General features: G+C 39.2%; 1 protein-coding gene across 5 annotated transcripts in view; it reads right to left on the bottom strand.

Moving 5' to 3' along the window:
• Positions 1-12,176: 12,176 nt before the first annotated feature.
• The window catches only part of ENPP2 (ectonucleotide pyrophosphatase/phosphodiesterase 2), a 76,939-nt gene continuing 65,062 nt past the window's right edge, over positions 12,177-24,053 (bottom strand). For all 5 annotated transcript variants that reach the window (XM_045561764.1, XM_045561760.1, XM_045561762.1 and 2 more), the window contains 4 exons: positions 23,424-23,501; positions 20,148-20,280; positions 18,554-18,710; positions 12,177-12,770 (listed from right to left, as the gene is read on the bottom strand). In XM_045561764.1, coding sequence (XP_045417720.1) covers positions 12,600-12,770; positions 18,554-18,710; positions 20,148-20,280; positions 23,424-23,501 — 539 coding nt within the window. In that variant the 3' untranslated portion in view covers positions 12,177-12,599. The remainder of the gene's footprint in view (positions 12,771-18,553; positions 18,711-20,147; positions 20,281-23,423; positions 23,502-24,053) is intronic.

The following is a 24,053-nucleotide window of genomic DNA, read 5'->3' as shown; positions in this document are numbered from 1 at the left end:
TGCTAGGTTAGCATTGGTTATCTATTTGCTCACGGCAGCACTAGTGGGGTGCTTGTGGCAAGGCTAGAGTCAGCCAAGGGCCCATGGGCATTAACAAGGGAGCACGGCACCAGGAGAGAGCTAGTGAAGGGATTGCAGGGGCCTGGGGGTGGGCAAGTTTGTAACCAAGGCAGGACATAGAGGAGATGAATTATCAGAGGGGGTTGTGTGGCAAAAAGTTAGAAGCTGAAGCAAGAGCGTTGAAATAGAGCAGATGAGGATGGCAGGAATAGAAGCAGTGTATGTGGTTTAGATTATTTTATAAGTCTTAGATTTATTCGTGTACCTTAACCAGCTCCTATGTGTGTTAGGACTCTTTCAGCTCTGTGTCAAAACCAAGCTCAAACTAATTAAGCAAAAGAGGCATATGTTGGTCTGTGTTATCGAAGCTTAGTGGGGGTACCTAGCTACAGGCTTGGCTTAGGCAGGGAACCCCGGCTCTTTCTCTTTACCTAGCTCTATGTCATGTCCAATGCAGTGACATAGAGCTATCTGGCATATTTTTCCCTCCTGGGTAAAAGAACATCACAGTCTAGTGTTACAACCTCCTGGGCTCAAATCTAGTGAGAATGAGCATCTTCCCCTTTCTTGAGGTTCCAGCCAAAGTCCCACTGTGTTTCCTTGGTCCTCATCAGCTGAAATGCCACTGAGACCCACCCACTGTGCCCAGGGAAGACCTGAGTAACATGTCCATTGAACTGGAGTGGATCCACATCACTCAAATTGCATGAATTGAGAGAAAGTAAATAAAGCCAAGGAGGGAAGAAGAACTACAAAGGGAGTCGAGGTTGAGAAGGAAGTAAGCGGAGAGATGGATTTTGGAACACCCAGCCATTGGCAAAGGCTCTGGGCAGCATAAATCCAAAATCAATTTGTATTATATTTGGTTAAATAAAGTAATTTTGTGGCTCTTCCCTTTCCAGGAAAAGCATTTACAACACCTTGTTCTTATGAACATCTTGTTCATCCCTTCCTCAGACAATTATCAGGTTCTTGTAGACACTGATGCACAACAGAGATTGAGTTAAATAGTTTATAATTCAGCCAGGGAGGAACCAGTGGCAAAGAAGTAACTTAAGAATAAAGAGATAAATGTTATCTCTTACTTGGATAGATTGTAATGGGAACACAAAGATGGGAGTAAATTATTGTGACTTTGGAACAAGCTGTTGGTGAAGGTTACATGAAGAACTCTGCATTGGAATTGCGTAGACCTGTGGTCCCCAACCTCCAGGGCCACACACCAGTGCTGGCCACTGGTCTGTGGCCTGTTAGGCCAAGAACAGGAATGAACAATCTTCACCTCCCCAGAAGAAATCCCCATCCCATCCCCCTAAAAAATCTCAAGAAGACTAGAAGAGAAAAAAAAGCCAAACTGGAGAAAAAGACGACCTTTTTCTTGACTTAAACAAAGCACTGGCTCGTGTTTCCTAGATAGAAATCTTCTCATTTAGAGGTTGGCCATTATTTATTTTAACATGTGAAACATAGTATTATAGCTAAGGCATTAGATAAAACAGAAACTGTCCTGAGTCTGCCTCACATGCTGTCTTTGTCAGCTTCTGGTTACCCCAAGTGGGAAACTACCTTGGGTAAGAGGGTGAGGAATACTGTTGCACCCTAATTTGTGAAAGCCAAGATTTAATAAACTAAAGCAACTGGAGTCCAGAAGCTCAACTTATGGAAGGAGGGGGAAATGGGACAAAAAGAAGTAGTTTCCCATTAACACACTCTAGAACATAGTTTTTAATAGTGTAAAAGCAACATGTTGATATGACTGTTGATAAAGATAACAGAAGAAATAGTGTGAAAGCAAGACTTAAAGACATCTAGAAAATGTACCGAGAGGAAGCACCTCTTTAATGGAAGCATTCTCAATATCAAAGCACAGGCCATAGTCACCCACCTGGTCATACCCCTAAGCTCCAGCCCCCAGAAGGCTTTGCTTCTTGGGGTCAGAGGAAAAAATGCCATAAAGACACCAGCTGTTTCCTGCTCCTTGGGATGCTGCAGGTCTGTGGCGCTCTCCCCCGAAGTCACTCCCGTTTGGCCTATCTCAGGTACAACACACAAATGACAGGGGCATTTCCATTAGGGAATCCCAAATATTACCTACCTACCAAGCAGCTCTATTCATGGGCCAACCTTTTCATCACTGAAAGCTACCTTTTCATTATTATCATCCTTTTTAATAAGAACTGCTGAGGAACAAAAATATTGTTAACTCTCTTCAGAAGGGAGTTAATTTTGTCCTCAAATACTTGTACTTTTGTCATTATGTGGGGATAGGTGCTATGTATACATGTTGTCAAAGAAAAACCAACACTTTTATATCCAGATCCAGTAGAACCATTTACATCTCTCTGGATAAAACTTTTGACTTGTACATTCAAAGAAAAGATGCTTTATTTATCCAGCTCCAGAGCATCAGAACCCCCTTTTATGTCAACAGATGAATATGCTATGGGTTTGTACAAGCCACAGAGAGCTGTCTACGGCAACTTTGACAGGACTGAGCTTATCTTGTGCTTTCACTAAGAATGCAGGAAAAAAGAAAGCAGACTCCACCTCCACCCTTTCCCTCACTCCCCACTCCTAGTTTAAAATACTTCCCCACCAGGAAAAAAAAAAATGTTTTCCTTCTGGCATTAAATAAAGGATAGAGTAGATTTTAAACTGCCCTCCTTTCCTTTTCCAATGCCCTACCCCCTCTCCCACACACAAAAACTCAGGCTGCTATGAAACTGAGAGCTCTGCCAATTTCCCACTGGAAGGGAGGCTGTGGAATCGACAGCCCAACTCTCCCACATCCGTCCCAGCCAGAAGAGGGGAGAAAGGGCATTGGGTCCAAATGGGGAACTCCAGATCTGGCCTCATCCAGATGGGGCTTGGGATCACAGCTCTGCCTCAAACATGTGATCTTGGGCAAGTGACTTCAACTCTCTAAACTTTCGCTTTCTCACCTATAAAATGGACCCCCTAACACACTTCACTTATAGGTTTTAGGGTGTCCTCTTTGTCCCACTTTTCCTGGGACTATCCCAATGTCGAAACCAAAAGTCACGCATCCCAGGAACTCCCTCAGTCCCAGGACAGCAGGTCACCCTATGTTTTGTGAGGATTAAATACAATAATGCCTGTGAAGTGCTCCACAGAGTGTCTAGAACATGTTAAGCTCTCAAAATATTAATATGATTCATCTATATCTCCATTGCCAGACCCCTGGGTTTTCTTCTCCCTGAGGATACTGAACGTGCATTGGATCAGGTATAATGCAGTTGCTGTATACTCATGATCTCTAATTTTCACTAATATTGAAAGCGGTAGATATGACCATCCCTATTTTATAAATGAGCTGACCACATCTGAGAAACATGTCCAAGAACTAATACATGGCAGAGCCTGGACTTAAACAACCCATGTCTGATTTCAAAGTCCCAAGGTCTTTCCTTACGTTGCAGATTCAAGCTGTTTAAGTGAAGCGGACAGCAGAGAGACTGAATTCCTTTGCCCAAGTGGGCAACTGAGTTTTAGCAGAGTTGGGGGAGCATATAAAAAAGCTTCCAGTCTTTGGCTGGGGTGTTGTCATGGCCCAGAAAAGGTGTCACCAGCACACAGAAGAGAGGCAGTCTCACTTCAGAAAGCCAGGAGTTGTGAGATGGGGACTTCTGGAGCACCATTATGTCTTCATGCAGAGGTGGGGAACCTGCAGCCTCAAGGCCACACGTGGCACTCCAGATCCCCAAGAGCAGCCCCTTTATTAAAAGGATTTGTTCTGTAAAATTTGGATTCAGCCAAAATTCCAACAGAGTTTCACCTGTAATGATATTAATTACTTGAAAGTGTGAAGAGAGAGTTAGGTTGATCAGTCACTTAACTACCACTTAATGGAAATCAAATGTGTGCCAGGCACTATGCAAAGTTCTCTGAATATGATAATGAACAAGACAAGGTCAATCAGTTTTGAGGTGAAGGAGGTAAATATATTAAAGCATAACACTAATTGGAGTTAATTGCTGAGACGACAAACAAAGCCATAAGGAAGAAAGAGCTGAAAGATTCTTAAATTAGTTAATTAAAATGACAGTGCTTTTTCAACACCAAAGCACTAATAGAAATGTACCATAATGTAAATGTAGGAGTAGGGTGACCCCTCATCCTAGTTACCCAAGACTTTCCTGGTTTTAGTGCTAAAAATCTCTCAATCCAGGCCAATTGGAGACACCTGGTCACCCTATATAAAGGTCAAAACCAAATGGCAACATGGGCCAAGTAAATTAATGAAGTAGGGCAAGTGTGAGAAAAATGAAAGCATGAACACAATAAAAATTGCAACTTGTACTCCACCTAGGGCAGAAAGGGGAACACTAGGATTTACAGTAATCCATGAGCAGCAGTTACAGACTATGACACACAGATAAATTCAGCTGGCCACCTTCAGTCTGGCCAACAAGCTAAGAATTGTTGTAACCTTTTTTGAATGGTTGAAAAAAAATTTTAAGAAGAACAATATTTCTTGATGCATGAAAATTATATAAAATTCAAATTTCAATGTCCATAAATAAAGTCTGTTGGAACACAGCAAAGCCCATTCATTTATGTATTGTCTATAGTTGCTTTTGAACTTCAACAGTGGGACTGAGTCATTAGATAGAGACGATATGGCAAAGCCTGAAATATTTACTATCCCCAGCCCTTTACGGAAAGCATTTGCCAAACCCTGATCTACAGGGCAACCAAACAGGCTCCCATCGATTGCCAACAAGAGCAATAGCTTACAAACAATTATTAAGTTAAAAGATTGTTTAATATTTTGAGAAAGTTCAAATATCTATGAAATTCATTGATTTTCAAATATTGGCATCTAATTCGATTTTTAAAATATTATGTGGACACAACAAAGCAATTTGTGGTCTGTATCCAGCTAGCTGGCCACCATTTTACAAAGTCTGAGGTATGTCTGATGTTCTATAGTAACACCTACCCCATGAGATAATTACATTAGTTCCTTAATTTGAAGGCAAATTTATTACAGCTGACTATTTCTCCATCAATTGCTTTCCATTTCAAATTTGTTTATAATTCAATTGCTTTATCCATTGTTTCTTTCAAGAATCTTCAAATCTTCTCAACAGCCTATAAAAGCTTTTTTCAATCCTAAATAAAATCCTCCTTTAACTCTCCCTCCCTCCTGCAGTTATTGTCTACTTCTGTTTCCTTCCCAAATTTCTTAAAGGGCAGTCTCTACTCAATGCCTCCAGTGTGGTGTCTCATCCCGGTGGAGTTTGGCTGTTTTCCAAAACGCCTCACTGAATGTGCTTCCAATAAGATCACTGATGACCAGTTCACTGCAAAATTCAATGGATACTTTCAAATTCCCATCTGACTTAACTTCCTTCTGCTACTTGACGTCACTGACCATTTCCTCCATTCTCTACCTTTGGATTTTACAATACTCACTATTTCTCGGTTCTCTCCCTACCTTTTAGCTTACTCCTTTTTTTTTTTTCCTGGTTCAATTTCATTTGGCTAATATTCATTGAATATCTGACACATAGCAAGCATGGTGCTAAACATTTTCCAATGTAGCTTGTATGTATCTCATGCCACAAGAAATAAAACTGTCTTTATTTTGTTAAAATAAATTAGGAATCTAAGCGGCCAGCTTGTATGGCTAATGTGACGTTTTAATTCAGTCTTTATTGTGGTTCCTGTCTCTCCTCCAGAGTCCTGCTATAATCTGGCAAACAAAAAATGATGGGAGAAGTGCACAGGGCATGCACGTCTTCCCTGTGCATGTTTCCAGATCCCTTGAGGTTTGCCAACCTTGTTTCCAAGCCGTGGTAGGACCCCCAGAGCCTAGGGTTCTATCTCCCTAAAAAGATTACACAGCATGTCCTAGAATGAACCACCTGCTCAAATCTACAGACTTCTCCACTTCTGAATCCAGGGAAAGCTCCCTTTCTCTCGTAGCATTCTAAAAACTCTTTCTTTTCACCTGCTCAGTAGATTTAGGCTTTCACAAAAAACAGAAAGTCCATTAATTTCAGATTGCTTCTCTTCCCTACCTCTCCTCTGCAAAAAGCCCCTAAACTAAGGTGCAAGACATTAGATAGTAAGAAGTGCACAACCAATGGCCAAGCGAACCTTAATATTCCTTCCCTTCAGCTTTACTCAACTTTAGATAGGCTTTTTCCTGACTCCAGGCCCCTGATCTTTCTTTGCCTAGAGCATTTAATTCAGAAAGTTTGTAACTGTAAATTCTTTTCTTCCCCTTTGAGATGCAAATCTTTTTAAAAAGCCTCTTAACAGTTTTACAACACCCAAATGCCTTTCTCAAGGATGTGGGGGCCATCCCTGTGAAATGTAATCATCAAGGGACTTAGTGCCCCAAGCTCTCAGTTTGTGTGGGAGAAGAGGAGCCTAACCTCAGAGGGAGCCTTGCTCTATGCTCTAAAACTACTTCTTGTCATGAAGACATGAGAAAGTTCACTTTTCCTCTGGGTAAAGCCAATTAGAAGCACAGGTGGCCTAAGATTCTCCCACCCCAGCTCTTAAAAACTGCCTTGCCTTTTATTTCAGTGTTGTTGAAATCAAACTGAGTTCTGGCCTCTCTCCCCTCTATCTTGAATAAAGTCTTTCTTGTATGTTAAAAAACAAACAAATAAAAAAAAAACAACACATGCTGGAAGACAAGGGAGCAATATATCTGAGGCACTGGAAAAAAAAAAAATTGTCCACCTAGAATTCTTTATCCACTGAAAATATCTTTAAAAGTCAAAAGTAAAATAAAGACATTTCAGACATACAAAAGCTGGCCACAGTAGGTGAAAGATACACTTCGTTCATAGGTCAGGGAGCTCAACATTATTTAAAATATCAATTCTAAGTAAATTGATGTATAGATTCAACAAAATTCTAATAAAAATCTAGTAGGCATTTTTCTAAAAATTGATAAGCTGATTCTAAAATTCATATGGAAATGCAAAGGATCTACAATAGACAGAATTACTGAAAAAGAACAAAGTTAAAGGGCCAATACTACCCGACTTTAAAATTTTTATAAAGTTGTTGTAATTAAAATGGTGGTATGTTGGTGTAAAATAAGGCAAATAGATCAATTGAACAGAATTAAGAACCCAAAAATAAACCCACACCTACCCATACAACTGATTTAAGACAAAGACAGGGGAAAAAATACAGTGGAGAAAGAATGGCCTTTTCTTAAAATGGTGCTGAAAAAAATTGGATATTCTTATGCAAAAAAAAAAAAAAGAGTTTGCATGTATACCTTGTACCAGATACAAAATTAACACAAGAGGAATCATAAACCTAAAGGTAAAACCTGAAAGTTTAAGACACCTAGAATAAAACAAAGGAGAAAAATTTTGTGACCTTGAGTTAGGCAAAGATTTCTTAGATACTGCACTGAATTTATAACCTGGAAAAGAACAAATTGGTATATTGGACTTCATCAAAATTGTTTAAAGCTCCAATCTTCAAAAGCTACTGTAGAGAATGAAAAGACAAGTCTCAGACGGGAAGAAAATCTTAGCAAAATACCTATGAGGGACTTGATGAATCTAGAATGAATATGTAAAGACCTCTTAAGACTCAATCATAAGGAAAGAATAACTCAATTGTTTTAAGTGAACTTCATAAATAAAATATATGAGTGGCAAATAATCACAGGAAAAGATGATTAACATCAGTAGTCATTAGGAAAATGCAAATAAACATCACAGTAAGGTATCACTATTCATCTATTAGGATAGCTAAAATTAAGGCTACCATAGCAAGAGTTGACAAGGACCTAAAGGCAGTGGAACGCTCATGTGCCATTGGTGGGACTGTAAAATACAAAGGCCACTTTGGAAAAAAGTTTGGTAGCTACTTAAAAAGTGGAATATATACCTACTTACCATATGATCAGTCCACCCCACACCTAGGTATTTACCAAAGAGAAATGAAAGCATCTGTCCACACAAGAAAGCATATGTACACACATGTTCCTAGCAGCTTTGTGGTTGCAATGGCTAAAAACTGAAAATAACCCAAATATCCCTCAAGAGATAAATAAACAAACATTGGTATATCTATACAAGGTAATACTACCCAGCAATTAAAAAGGAATGAAGAACTGTTGATACATGCAACAATTTGAATGAGTCTCTGAATCATTACGCTGAGTGGAAGAAGCCAGACAAGAATTACATACTGTGGTATTCCATTAGGATGAAACTCTATAAAATGCCAACTAACCTACAGTGAAAGAAAGCAGATCATGGCTTGGGGATTAGGGGAGGGGGATGGTAGGAGGTGGGTACGAGAAAGAGGTGACTAAGGGATGTGCGGAGACTTTTGGGTGTAATGGATATGTTCGTTATCTTGATTGTGGCGAATTATGTCACGGGTGTTTATATATGTCAAAATTGATCAAATCAAATACTTTAAGTATGTGCAGTTTGTATATGCCAGTTTTACCTCAATAAAGCTGTTTTTCTTTTTTTTAAAGGAAGAAGCAGCAGCAGCCAAAGCTCATCTTTTCCACTTCTATTACGTTCCAGCCAGACCTGGACATCCCTGCCAAGAGGGCTCAAGGGCACGCACTTCCTAGAAATGCAGCCCAAACAGGAACCACTGCCACCCTAGGTTGGACCTCCAGCAGTGCTCTCTTTACCCCAACCTATAAACTTGAACATCTGAACCTTCTTGTTCTTCACTGTCCCACACACTCCCTCTCCTCAAAGCCATGGGAGAATTCCCATTGCCTTTACCACTTCCCACCCACATGGCAGCCTGGCCCTGACTCAGCAGGGAGATGGTGAGGGACAGCTGAAGCAAGAGGAATACAAACAGGAGGAATCATCTGGACCCATCTGCAGCCACCCTCTTCCCAGCCACCACAAGGAATAATGTGCACAGGAAACTGGGAGCTGAGACCTTTGGGCAGAGTTATGCAAACCCAGTTGGCACAAAACACCGCTTTTGTTCAAAGATTAAAAAAAAAAAAAAAATCAACCCTCCCATAAACAATTCAGAATTTTTTCACCCTTGGGAAACTGTGTGGCTGCTTTCCTGGTTTACCCCATTACAATGAGTTCATTTTGGAGAGGCAGTTTCTGAATAAATCCACTGGAACAGGACCACCGTGCTAGCAAGTGGTTTGCAACTTGCTCAATGAAAGCATGAATGGACCAAAGTCTCAATAAAAAAAAAATATGTACATATATCCAGACTTAAAATAGTCTTCTAGACCTCATTTTAATAGAGTCCCTGTCCATTCAGGGACTTTTATAAATAAACCCACAACTAATGACATGTGTTTGTCAGCAAAGCCACTCACCTGAAGTTGATGTTCTCATCAAATTCATACACAGTGGTTGATGTTCTCTCTGGACATGGAGTTTATTTATGAGAAAGAAAGACTTGAGCTGAGTATAAAAATAGAGCACCAGTACTCAACTAAATTTGCAATTGGTCTCCGCAGGAGCCTTGGGTATACCTATTTGGAGAAGAGTTCAATCTGAGGTGATATAGAAATCTAGCAAGGAGCTTGCAACTATATTTTTTTAAAAAATAGATTTACCTTTCTCCCTTGTAATGCTACTGACTATTGGGAGACAATTACAGCACTTAGTAAACGGACTCTCTCTTATCAGATGTATTTTTATGTGGCATTATATCTACAGCATAGTGTGTAATTATTATATATCCAGGTAAATATACTGAAATCTTAAATCAGATCCTGTCATATCCCTGCTTGCAACTTTTCAATTATTTCCCATTGCACTTAGAATGGAATCGAAATGCCTCAGTGGGGCCTATTGGACCTCAATGGGACCTGACTTGGTCCCTACCTGCCTCATCACTGGGTCCAAGCAAACCTGTATTCTTTCAACTCTTCACGCATCCTAAGATCTTTTCTACTCCCAGTTCTCAGCCATGCAGGACTTCTTGTCCCTATTCCTCTCAAGGCCACCTCTTCTCATTCCCTGGGTCTTCACTGTAATGTCACCTGTGAGGCCCTTTCCTTCCTCCTCCCCCTTGTCACTCTCCACCTGTTTAATGCTTTCACAGCACATATCATAACTGAGCTTTGCAGGTGTTGAAAAAGTTCTCTTTCTCGTCTTAAAGTGCAAATTCTATGACATCGGGAACCATGTTTATGTTATACACGGTTTTACCCTCAATGGCAAGTAAAGATTGAATATCCCTTACCCAAAATGCTTGGGACCAGAAGTGTTTCAGATTTCAGATTTTTTTCAATTTTGGAATATTTGTATTATACCTAGGTTGAGCATTCCAAATCTAAAAATCTGAAATCTGAAATGCTCCAATGAGGGTTTCTTTTGAGCATCATGTCTGTGCTCAGAAAATTTTAGATTTTGGAGCACTTCGGATTTCAGATGTACAAATTTGGGATGCTTAACCTGTAAAGTACTGGCATTTAGTAGATGCTCAATAAATTATTATTGAATTTTAAATGAATAATGAGCCATTTTCTAATTCATTTATACCATACTTACACTCTACCCCAAACTCCCAATCCAAATTTTATCAGAAATGATTTTTGCAGGGGTTTCTGGTGTGGAGCAGTCATATTTGGAAGCAAATATCTTAATTATCGTCTCCTTCAAGTAAATAACTAGTGAATGCTAATACATGCCAAGTACCTTGATAGGGGCTGGAGCTTTAAAACCATGGTTTCCTAACTTGTGAGAGATACACAGTTGAATACAAAGTAATGATTGCCATACAAGAGACAAATGTTAAGATAAAGCAGGTGTTTCTCAACCTTTGTTTTCATTATCACCACCCTAATGAGCATTTTTAGATATCTTTTTCCTAAGCTCCCCTACACTAACATTTTATATACTGTTTGTCTATCTATGTGTTGTATGTATATCTGTGTTTTATAAATAAAAAGAATATTTTTTGTTCAAAAAAATATTCAAGCATTCTTCCCCCTTCCATAAAACCTTTCCTGGGCTTCCCATTTTTCAGCATTCAGACAAACCATATGAAGTGCCAGAGACATGCCTGGAACATAATAAGGGCTCAGTAAATGCAACTACCACTAGCATTATTCCAATCACTTCTTCAATGTATTCCTATAGCTGTATTTCCCAAACATCAGATTTTCTGTTACCACCTTCATGATTTCTCATATATCCCTGGTACCATCTGTTCTACTTTTGATGTAAAGTATTTTTTATTTGACACAATATCTTCCTTCTTAAATGAATGTGTTTTAAAAGGAAAATTTATAGAAATTTAAAACCCATTTTACTGACTATAAAGGGAAATAACTGCAAAAGTTAGGATGAAAATAAAATAATTTGCTATTATCTTCTGTTTTCTCCTCCCCCTGCTCCCCAGGGGGAGCAACTGTTGGAGATACAACATTAATGTTAGTCTTTCTCCATGAAATAATCAGGAGTGAAAATTATTGAATGACTTCCCTACTCTATGCATCATTAGTATTTAAAGCCATAGCTATGTCCATCTGAAATCACCGCACACACCATTAAGACCCTTCTGTCATATAGTATTGTTAGTAAAATTTTTCAGTTGGCATTTATTATTTTTTTTTCAGCTTTTTGTCTATTCTTTTTCCTTTTTTTTATTTTTTATTTTTTTTAATCTCAGCATATTACGGTGGTACAGATGTTTAGGTTACATATATTGCCTTTGCCCCACCCAAGTCAGGGCTGCAAGCGTGTCCACCCATATTCTCTTGTCTGTATCTCATCTCACTGTCTTATTTCTCTTTATATCCTCCACGGTTCTTAGGTTGATACCTTGTACAGAATATAGGCTTAATGCAGTTAAAGTTTAATCTAATACTTAGAGTTTTGAAGCAACTTGATCAAGAGACTATTCTTCCAAACTTAAAAATATTTTTAAAACGGATGTGCTGGGAGAGTGCGTTCTGGTCCCCCTTTCCCTTTGCCCTTCCGATTTCCCACAGATATGTACCTACAACATGTCGTCCAGGCCACTGGAGTTAAATAGCATGAAAGCAAGTAGGAAGAGGGCTCAGTACAAAAAAAAAGGGTTCCTTACATGCATGAATACACCTGAAGCAAACCCTCTAATTTATAAGTGAAATAAAAGCCAAATAAAACCAGAAAAAAACTGAATGTGTGATTTATTATGTTTAAGATCAGTTTATAAGGCTTAAATATGTCTGTCATAGTTAACAGCAAATGAATGCAACTTTACAAAATCAGTGTTTCGATACAGTACAGGACTAAATGTGGCAACTGTGCATTGGAAAATTAATATTTCCTCAATGCAAATTTCAAATCTGCAGCACCATTTAGAAGCTTCCACTAAAAACTCAAGCTGCAGTATTTATTACAAGCGCTACTCAGAACACAAGACTACCTAAATCAAGCATTAGAGAAAAAACAGTGGAGTCATTCAGGCATAATATGTCAGATTTGGTACAGGATTAAAAGACTAACATTTTTTAATGTCCTGGTTTAATAAATACAAAAACAATATAAAAATATACACCAGTTGATAAGACTGAACTGAAGATGATCGGAAAGTTAAATCTCGCTTTCATATGTATGCAGGTATGTCTTGAGTGTAAGAATTTCTGGATAGCTGCGGCTGGTCTTTCTGAAGAAATCCAGACTGGTGAGATGTTCAATGTCCCGCACCCGCGCTGTGTGCATCTTCATGAGTTCTTCTACCCATTTCGACTCATCCTCGGAGCTCTGCAATGGAAATAAAACACAGTCAGAGTCAGAATTTTCCAGAGGAGGCTCTCCAAATGGTCAGTTTGCTCTAAGTCCACAAATGACTTCTACGCACTCCTGCACACAGAGCCAACGCATGTTGTTCCTTCCTGGCCTTTCTGCCTCTCTGCCGCATTCCTGTCGGTAATGCGCCACAAATACCTGGCCTTGGCTGTAAACATTTTCAACAGCAATTAGCTGTACCAAATAAACGAGACCTGTGGTATGAGCGAGCATTGGACTCAATAGGTTCTCAGAACATAAATCAAAATTAGGAAAACCAAACGCCCTGGAGAATTCAGTAATTTGTTTCTTTTCCCGGCTGTCAAATTGCAATGTTGAGCACAGAGCACAAGTAATTTGGAATACTCTTCTGCCTCCCAAGGAAAGTGAAGAACTTAGGCCTGATGCACAAAGTTATGCATGTGCATTCCTAGTTTTTTTTTTTTTAAAGAACCCACTACATCATCTCTTAGAATGCAATGAATTGATATTTGAATAATGTGTTCAACTTAAAGCAGCTGAGTTGGTACACCTGGCACCTTGGAGCCCAAGATGCCCAAGATGCCTGAGCTGGAAATGTGGATCTAGTGTTTTTTGGCTGAGAACTTGGTCAAGCTACTTGACTTCTCGAGGCCTCAGTTTCTTCATCGGTTCACAAGGATAATAATGCTAATTTCCTAGCCATTCCCTGGGAGGAAGGAAGAAGAAGGAAGGAAGAAAATGGAAAAAAGGGAAAGTAAGGAAACATCGTGGAACAAAGGAAGGAAATCTCTTTCTATCTTAGCTGCTTGCCAAAAACTGCCTCATTGGCACAAGGTCCAGATGAAAGACCTTCGGATGTTCCACATCAAAAAGCTTATTTCATGTCTAACTTAAAAGATAATTCAGGTGAAGCAGTTTTTTGCATCACAAAGATATCTTCTTTCATTTTTGAGGGAAAGAATAAGTTCTGAGAGCCCTGTGAATTATGGAGAAGTGCCTACCTTCACTAGCAGACACGGAGCAGGAAGGCCTTTGCAAATAATTTCATTCACGAATGTCCCAAGAATTGCAATGGCTCCCAAGAGCCTTTCTACAAGCCGAAGGGTGGGTGCATGTCCCAGGGCTGAGAATGTTCAGACAGGCCCTCACCCAATTCTTTACCACTAGTGGTCTCAGTGAACCAGCCACCAAAGCCCAATAACCTGCAATAGGTTTTTCTCGGAAAGCTCCAACCCATGCAGAACGGGACAGGGGGATATAGCAGCTTGTGCCAGTGCTAAATATGCCCCACGAGGGTGTTGGTTCAGGAAACTGATTTCTGGCCTTCGCAGGCAAAATGAAGAAATGGGAAGAAATTGCTTTTCAGTCCAGGGAAGTAAGGATTTTAACCTTCCGTGCCCCACCCTCCTAACCCAACCTAACCAAGATCTCTGTGATTCACAGGAAAGACCTAAATATAACTCTACCCACAACGGTGCTGACCAGTCCTCAGTGTGACCATATAATTAACGAAGTAGGAGGTCTCCAGATGGGTCAGGACCCCCTCAGAGTAAGCAGGGTAAGCATGAGGCTGTATTTTGGGAGAATTTTTATATTCAGCTCATTTGTTTGATTTTTCAATAGTCAGTCAGTCCAATTTTTCCTTTGCAAATGCAGTCATTTGAATGTGTGGACACAGGTATAAAGGCTTTTCCTAATTTAAATAATGGTCAGCTGGGATTAGAAGAATTCTAAAAAAAAAAAAAAAAACCCAAAAAAAAAACAAAACCTGTCTTTTGCTATTTCTTTCCTTGGGAAGTGATTTGCCAATTTCATTGGAGGGGCATTCTCTTCTGGTTCTCACATGCTAAAATCTGGCCTCCAGTTCATAATTAGGACATACTGGCTATTTTGTGTAAAGAAAATATCTTCCGCCTGGATGTCAGCTGGCAATCCACACAATATTTGCTGATGAAGACTGCAGTGCAAGACAAAAAACTAATAATTTTTTTAAAATTCATGTACACCAAGGTAGGAAGGAAAGGAAAAACTTTAAAAATAAATAACTTAGAATATTAATTAATGCAAACAAAAGCACACTCCGTGAACTCACTTATTATTGTTTTTCTTGCTATGGACATTTATTTTTCACCTGCCTTTTCTCCCTGACTTTCCCCCAAGCAGGGTCATGAATTCAAGCCCCAACAGTGTTGAGGTAAACTTTCAAGCAAAGACAGGTAATTATGTGAACAGGGGCTTCTTCCATAAGAAGTCTGCTGGCCATGAACTCTACAAGAAATACCTCCAAACTCTGTGCACAGTCAGAAACCAGCAGGGAGAGGGTGAGAAAGACTTGTGAAGATGTCGGTAGATTTCATTTTTCAGATGTCAAATTTGGGTTGGCAAGAGAACCTCTTTTGCACTGAGTTTGGAAGAGTGTTTTTCAAACTCTCCCATCACCAAATTCCGCTAATGACAGAACTTGAACATGTATTTCCCAGGAATCTAGGCATACTTTAAACGGCCTACGATACATACAAAATGTCTTTGCAATCTTTGCTTTATCTTAAAGGTGCATGGCAATTTTTAATTTCACTCCATAATATATGTGTTTGATTTTTTGGAAAAATTTTACCTCCCCACACAGAGATAGTATTTCATATTATAGAGGCAATATATGCCCCTGATACTCCATTAGCTACATTTATGGTTATGAACGACCAAAATTGAGAAGGCCAAGCCAGTAAGTTAGCTGATGACAGCTCGTTTCTCACTTGCAGTTTCCTCACTTCACCACATCCCATTCAATCATTTATAAAACCCTATTGATCCTTTGGGTATAATATTGCTGCCTTCCATCCTTCTTTTCAAATTTCCAGGACCATAACATTAGTTCAAGTTCTTTCACCCTGACTCCTGTGAATCTTGCCAAAGCCATTTTGAGCACCACGCTCAGCCTCCTCCAATTCAATCTCCCAAAGCGGAGCCTAAAATGTTGCTCTTATTCTTCTCTGGGCTAGAATGTGCAGTGGTGTGATCGCAACCTCAAACTGCTGGGCTCAAGTGTTCCTCTGGGATCAGCCTCCTGAGTAGCTGGGACTACAGGTGTGTGCCATCACACCTGGCTAATTATTTTGTGTAGAGAGGAGGTCTCGCTATTGCCAAGGCTGATCTTGAACACCTTCCCACCTCAGCCTCCCAAAGTGCTCAGATGACTAGTGTGAGCCACGTACCCAGCCTAAAATGTTGCTTTTCTGATTAAACATTTCCTTGGCTAGCTAATGCCTGAGCAGTAAGAAAAGTTCCTAAAGTCCCAAGGTTCTATTATGGAAATCTGGTAAATTGGAAAGAGGACAGGATTTTGGAGTCAGAGGCCTTAAATCTAGAACTCTGCTCTCCTACTGACTAACCAAGTAACCATGCAGTATACTTTCCCTGTATCAGCTATAGGTTTCTCAACAGTCAATAAAAGGGCCGGGGAGAGATCATGTATATACATACCTGCCTCATAGAGTGATTATACTATTAGAAATAATTTAAGTAAAAGGTCTGTACGGTGTCTGGATCATAGCATGTACTCAATAAATGATAACAGCTACTACTGCTGCTACTATGACTCCTGCTACTACTACTGTTATTACCATTACTACTAGTATGCTTTTAAATATTTGATTCCAAGCAACTTTGAAAATCTTATCTCCCACTACTGCCCTCATTTCCAATATTCTGGCCAAACTTAATAAGCTTTCTAGGCCATATTTCAAATTTCTAAATTTTTTTCTGCATCCTTCATTTTGCTTTGAATATTCATGGCCACAATCTTCACCCTTGATTGAAGCTGTCGGCCAAAAGCTACCCTGCCTGTGAAGCTGATTTTCTCCATTGAAGCTATTCTTATGGCTCTTAGCCTTTCAGTGCAGCAATTTCTATACCAATTTTATTCGCCACCCCACTCTGTAGGCTGCCTAGAAGTAGTGACTATGTCAAACACACTATTGTTTCTCCTAGACTACATTATACAATTTAGGAATTTGAGTAACAGTTGTTGACTAAGTATATTCTTCTGCAGACTATATCCTTCGCCTTCTACTATAAAAAACAAGAACACAGAGACTACTACTTCTAAAATCAACCTGGGAGCACAGACAATTCCATCACATTAAAAAGACTTGACGATTTTATGTGATTTGTCCCTAAGTACCAAATTAGTACAGGGCCAGGAACATACATCAGGGCTCCTGTCTTCCTATCTAGGGGCTTTTCTATCACCCCATCCTGCCCCCCAGTTGTCTCCATGAAGAAATAGTGAATCACGAGTCACCCGTGCTATTTTAGAAAAGAGTGACTGTTATATCTCCCTTATAACTAGTAGCAAAAGAAAACTTGATTAGTAAAGTGTATATTCCTCTCTTGCTCACTCTTGTTCTCTCTGTGTGTATGTCTGTGTGCATTTAAAAGGCTTTTATTGTGGAAATTTTCAAACATCCACTTAAGAGAAGAAAATAATCTAATGAACTCCCATGACCTCTTACCTAGTTTCAACAATTATCAAAATTTTGCTATTTTCCACTTTCTTTTTAAAAAATATGTGTGCCTTTTGCAAAACTAAAAACATTTGGCAGTTCTACTTTTAGCTCTTGAGGTATCTCCCTATTACTTTCCACAGGGGTTGCACTAGTTTGCAGTCCCACCAGCAGTGTATGAGTGTTCCTATCTCTCTGCATCCACGCCAACATGTGTTGTTTTGGGACTTTTTGATAAAAGCCATTCTCACTGGAGTTAAGTGATACCTCACTGTGGTTTTGATTTGCATTTCCTTGATGACTAGAGATGTTGAGCATTTTTTCATATGTTTGCTGGCCATTAGTTTGTCTTCTTTTGAAAAGTTTCTGTTCATATCCTTTGCCCACTTTTTAATGGGGTTTTTTGAAGTTTTTCTTGCTGATTTTCCTGAATTCTATGATCCAGCAATCCCCTTACTACCCAAAGGAAAAAAAAAAAGACATTTTATAAAAAAGACAGCTGCACTAGAATGTTCACAGCAGCACAATTCACAATTGCAAAGATGTGGAAATAACCTAAATGCTCATCAATACATGAGTGGATTAATAAAATGCGGAATATATATATCATGGAGTTCTACTCAGCCACAAAACACAATGGTAACATAGCACCTCTTGTATTCTCCTGGATAGAGCTAGAGACCATTCTACTAAGTGAAGTATTACAAGAATGGAAAAACAAGCACCACATGTACTCACCATCAAATTGGTATTAACTGATCAACACTTATGTGCACATATAGTAGTAACATTCATCGGGTGTCAGGCAGGTGGGAGGGGAAGGAGGAGATGGGTATATTCACACCTCAAGAGTGCGATGTGCACCATCTGGGGGATGGACCTGCCTGAATCTCTGACTTGGGTGGGGCAACGACAATATATGTAACCTAAACATTTGTACCCCCATAATAAGCTGAAATTTTTAAAAAAGTCAAAACAGAAAAAATAAATTACAATAAATAAATAAAAACATTCAGGCACTTTTATCATTTGTCAAACCTGAACACATAAACAAAATCATATCAAATGCACACACACATTGTAAAACAAAAAGTCATTAGAATACCAAGTTCCTACATGTTAGGCAAAGTTCTGTTTAGGTCCTCTCCTCTTTCTACTTTGTTGTACAGTACACCGCTTTGCAATAAGTGTATTCTACCTCAATGATGGAAATATAAATTAAGTAACACAGGTTAACTATGAAAGGAAATCCTAAAGGACTCTCCGTTAACTCACATTGCAGCTCTCGTCATTGTCGGGCCGGTGAGGGAGGATGAAGGAAGACACAGAGAGAGGGCCGTCACACTTGTCAGCAGGCTGAGTGAAATCCAGGCAGCTGGTGATGATGCTGTAGTAGTGTGTTGGAACAGGAATGGAACTGCCCTCCACGTACCTGAAACAGGAAGGTAAAATAAAGTCACAATTGATGTAGAAGCATTCTCTTTTAAATGATGACCAATCAATATTGCCAATGTCACTGAAATTAATTCCCATTCAATCGAGTTATTTGCCCCCTTTGAACATAATGTTTTCTCTGCCTGGAATCTCCTCACTTCCTCAGCCTGGCAGAGTGAGAAAGATATTCTAGGGAAAAAAAATGGCTTGGTCCAAGACTTGGAGGCAGATAATGATGAATAGATCAATGTAGTAGAAATGAAAGGCTGGAAGAGTCAATAAATGCCAAATTATGGTGGGTTCTGAGTGCCAGGGTGTGGCGTTTGGGCATTATTGTTTAGGCAGTAATGCTCCATATTGAAGACTCTTGTGTGTCATTATCATATCTACGTTGCAGGAAGATAACTTTCATAGAGCTGTATAAAATGGACCAGAGGCAGAAGACACTGGAGCTAGGAGAATAACAGCCTTTTCAAGCTACCATGAGATATTAAACTTGGTACAAAGAACTCATTTACCAAAAGAAGTACTAAGGCCTGAGTGCTAGTTATGAGTCTAGAGGCATAAAAAATCTTTTCCAGTACAGCAATGTACAGAAATTCACAGTTCCTTACCTGGTTTTCTATTATCTTAATTTTAACCATTTTTCAAATATTACAATTATGATTAAGCGAATAACTTAATGTTGGCTAAAAAACTATAACAATGATCAGCAATAAAATAAATGTACAATTAAGATAAAATTTCTCTTATGAATGACTAGAAAAGCAGTAATATAACTTCTATTTTATACATCTGTATTTTTAAAATAGCATTTTATTCTCTAAGTATCTGTAAATCACAACCAAACCCTCTCTAATATCCTGTTGTTCTCTTATTGTTTCACGCATGTATAAAATTAAATGACAACCGATTCTGAATTTGTTGGCATGTGTATCTTCTTGTCTCCTCCACTAGACTGTGAGTTTCTCACAAGCCCAGAATATCCCTCATTCTTTCACATGCCCAGTAGCACCACAGAGAGAGACAGAGCCAACCAGATTCAGCCAAAATCTATATGCAATTTCCTATTGAGATGTACTAACTCAGAAAATCTCACGGATTCCCAAAGTTCTCCGCACCCCCAAAAAGTAATGGAGCTGAGTGGAAATGATCATCTTTCCCCTGAAGAGTTGTTGAATACATTTTAAAATCTTCGATACGTATTCTTTCAGGGAACAGAAAAGTGCATTTATTTACCACAAACCCCAAAATTCCATTCCAGCCACCAATGCCACATTTAATCATAGGAACTGAAAAATTCAAAAGGAGATTCAAAGAGAAAAACGTTTAAGGGGTATCAGCTTTTCTCTAGTACATGAATATTTGAAAAACAGCCTTGAGCGAGATCTTGGAATTTAAGAAATCACATGCTGAGTAGAAGTAAAGTGCTTACTGCTTTATTTTGTCCTCTGTGTCATGTAAGCCATCGTAGTCATAGTCAAAAATTGGTCCACTTATCACATTAACTCCATTTCTTTCTGAAGCATATTTCTTCACCAATACCCTTTGGAAATAATTCCAGACCCCTGTGAAAAGACAAAAATAAATTCTTTGCGAACCAAAGTCATTGCTTTGGCCAAATGCTGTCCAGGGTGCATCTTACAGGCCAAATGTTATAAGCCAAGAGACAATAGAAGTGTTGTGATTCATGAGAAGAATTCACTGTAAAGCATTATCAGTGTGTGTATTATTTATAAACCAGCAAAGGGAAATATATGGGGCAATGAAACAATGATAGGGGAGTTTAACCTAGTCTAAGAAGTGTGGGAAGGATTCCCAGAAGAAGTGGTTACCAAGGGATGGATAAGGAGGGGGCATTTCGTAGATAAAGAAGTAGAGGCCAGGCAAGGGAACAGTATGTGCAAAAAAGGACGTATGGCATTTCTGAGTAATAGAAAATAAGGCCTTACTCTACCTTCTCTTCCTTCATAATCTCATTAATATGCTAGTTTCCAAGTTTATGTCTCTAGCCCTGACCTTCCCACAGAGTTTCAGACATATTATCCAACTACCCACCTCATAATCCACTGCAATACCTAATAGTCACGGCAAACAAAACATTATCCAAACTCAATCTTGATGTTCCTTCCCAATCCTGCCCCAACCTTCACCTACTCAATCATGTCAATGCCCTGACACTACTCAGACGTTCAGGCCAAAATCCCGAGAGTCATCCTTGCCTTTCTCCTTACTTCATACACATGTGAATAAGTCCTGTCAGTGCCGTCACCAAAATACATCCCAATAACCCCAAATATGACCACCTCTTACCTGTTTCACTGCATCTACCCTGGTCTAAGTTATCATCCTCTCTGAAGTGAACTGCCACAAAAGACTACTTCCTGAGCTCCTTGTGAGAAATGGACTTCCCTGGAGCCCATTCTCCACATAGTAGTCAGATGGATCCTTTTATACCATAAATCAGATCATATCTCCCACAACCTCCCCAACACCACCTATTTCTAACACTCCAGATAGTTTCCAAGTCCCCACCATGGCCTCTGCCTCCGTCCATGACTTCACTTCCTACCCTTTCCCCCTCAGCTGCAAGGCTTTCCTTCTGTCCCCCAGCCTTGCCAAACTTGCTCCAGGCTCAGCAGTTGCATTTGCTCTTCTCCTTGCCTGAAAATCTCATCCCCTGATCTGTGCTTATCTGGTTTCTCCTCTATTACTCATTTCTCACTTTTAATGTCACCCCCTGCAGAGGATTTCCTTGTCCACATGATGACCAACCAAGGAGGCATGAGGGGAGCAGAATGGAAAAGGAGAAAGGCAAAAGAAAAAAATGACAGAAGAAAACAGGAAGGCAAGCAATGAGTTGGTTCTGAAACATTCGCTCCAACTTGCCACGCTCTCTTCTACGTAAGGGTTGTGAGGTTTCAGCTTTTATCTCTTCTTCCCCCCCCCCTTACTCAAAAGTACATGGCCATCTTTCTCAAGCGCATCAACTATCCTCTATCCCTTCTGATACTCTGCTCTGGGTGAGATGACAGAGCAGCCTGCCAGAACTGAAATACCTTAAATAATTATTTGCAGTAAAGAAAGAGGCTGGACAGTGAGAGAGAAGTTCAAATGTTAACTTGAGCAATCAAAAAAAAAAAAAAAATGGAGGGGGAGAGAGGAAAAGAAACAACAATGAGAACAGTCAAAAGGCCAAACCCGCAGAAATGTGGCATGTGAAAAAACCATTCCCCTAGTGAAGAAGAACAGCCAGCTCTCTGTGAAAGGCCCTTTCCATACCAGCCTCAGGGTGGTACCGTGTGTTTCCTTTATTACCATCTGGTCAAAAAACACATCAATAAAGAATAAAGAAATCAGGAAACCCTGATTCGTGGAAATTAAATGAAGCTGCATTCCGTGTAACATTGTGACAAATGTATCTATGTGAGTTTCTGAAATATTTCTCAGTTGGGTCTCAGAACAAACCAGGAAACCTTCTTTTAAAAGCAGACTTTAACTTTTCACTCATAAGCAATGGATTCGGCCTTTGAATAAACCTTCATTTACTAACTAGGACATCAAATAAACATTTTTTTCTCTAAACTGTGTGGGCCATTTCGCCAGTGTTAAGCTGGGGAGGGCTGCCACTGTAGATGACACTCCACAATCACTTGTTCCTATCTTGAGATTCTATTTCAGCCTTGAGATACTGTAACACAACCCAATTCCCCTCTGCCACATTGAATCAGGTACAGGTGTATCCTTTTCCTACTTTCCCATAAGCATTTAGGTCTGTTCACTGTAAATGAACTAACAGGAAGTAAAAGCTACCCCGTTATGTTTTCTCTCTCTTTGAATGCATGGGTAGATGAAAGGATGAATGGATGGATAGAGAGATGAAAGAATGAATTCTTTGTTATCAGAAACAAAAAACGAATTGTTTTGGCCATTGGACAATTAAGTCGTAAATCCAAACGAGTCTTAGAGGTCATGCAATCAAATCTCTTAACTTCACAAATGAGAGGTTAAATGGCATTTATATGATCACACAGCCAGTGGCTCTTTGCAGAAACAAGAACTTGGTTTTGGGGGCCAAGCTTATTGTGCCTATACAATTCATAATTTCACTATCATCCACAAATATTTATATCATGTGCAAAGAAATTATAAGTGTTCAAAGAAACTAAAACGATAATTTGCATAGTCCTAAAACCATCTGAAATTAATGCTCTGATGATTCAAAAGACACTTCAGGCTCCTGCTGGGTTTCAGGGTCAACAATCAAAATATATCATAACCCCAAAGGAGAGAGGTGCTAGTGGCTTTTCTTGTAATGTTCAGTAAATAAATATAGGTGCTGCTAAAGGTCAAGTAGCCTCAAAAATAAAACAAAGACCCTTTTAACCATCAAACTAATGAGCATTGAAATAAAAATAGCACCAGATTAAAAGAAAAACAGAAACTTGGTTTAGCTTCTACCATTCATGAGCTGGGCCACTTTTTGTGATGTCCATTTCTTAATTATAAACAAGGGATAAACTGCCAACCTCCCTCACAGATTCAAATTTTGGATCAACAATAGGGAATTTACATGAAAGATCCTCAAAAAATATACAGGCTATATACATATATATTATTAAAATTAATATACAGGTGTAAAAGGCAAGTGGTAAATATAGAAATATTTGTATTCATAAATAACAGTGTATTAGGTAAATATTGGACTCACGTTTGAAAGCAGGATACATTGGAACCATATTGGTTACAAGGAATGCATCGTATTTAGCCTCTGGCGAAGAGCTCAGATCTAAGCATTAGGGAAACAAATAGTGCACATTGCTTACCAAAATCTACATCAATCAAAAAAGCAATTTTCTAAAATGGTCCAAATAGCATGAAGTGAATGGATCTACTCTTTTATTCCTACTCACTAACTACTTTATACATTTCCTACTCCTCCACCCTCTACTCAGCCTCTCTTTTTCACTCAATAGCTCTCTCTCAAAAATCATTTACAATGCTTTTTCTTCCTACCTAGTTCTTGAGTTTACCAATCATTATGTAAAAGAATTCCTTGATTTCGTTAGTGCAATTTAGACTTTAAAAAACTGTCATCAAGATAATAAGAGATAATCAAAGGGCTTCATGTATTCTTAAGAGAGCCCCTCTATAGTACTGTTTAATGGACTAATGTCTTAATGATTTACTATTTTGTTTTCAGATTCTCATTTAATGATGTGAGGGGGAATACAGAAGAGTCTCTTGCACTTTAGAATTCTCCTGGAGCATGGGATTTTCAAAAGCTGGTCATTTTTTGGTCGATTTTGGGAGGATCCCGTAGAAGTTTATCTCTACAATC

This window comes from Lemur catta, chromosome 9 (assembly GCF_020740605.2).
Source record: "Lemur catta isolate mLemCat1 chromosome 9, mLemCat1.pri, whole genome shotgun sequence".
NCBI classification, from domain to species: Eukaryota; Metazoa; Chordata; class Mammalia; order Primates; family Lemuridae; genus Lemur; species Lemur catta.
The sequence above is the reverse complement of the archived record's forward strand: the minus strand, read 5'-3'. Positions and strand labels throughout refer to the sequence as shown.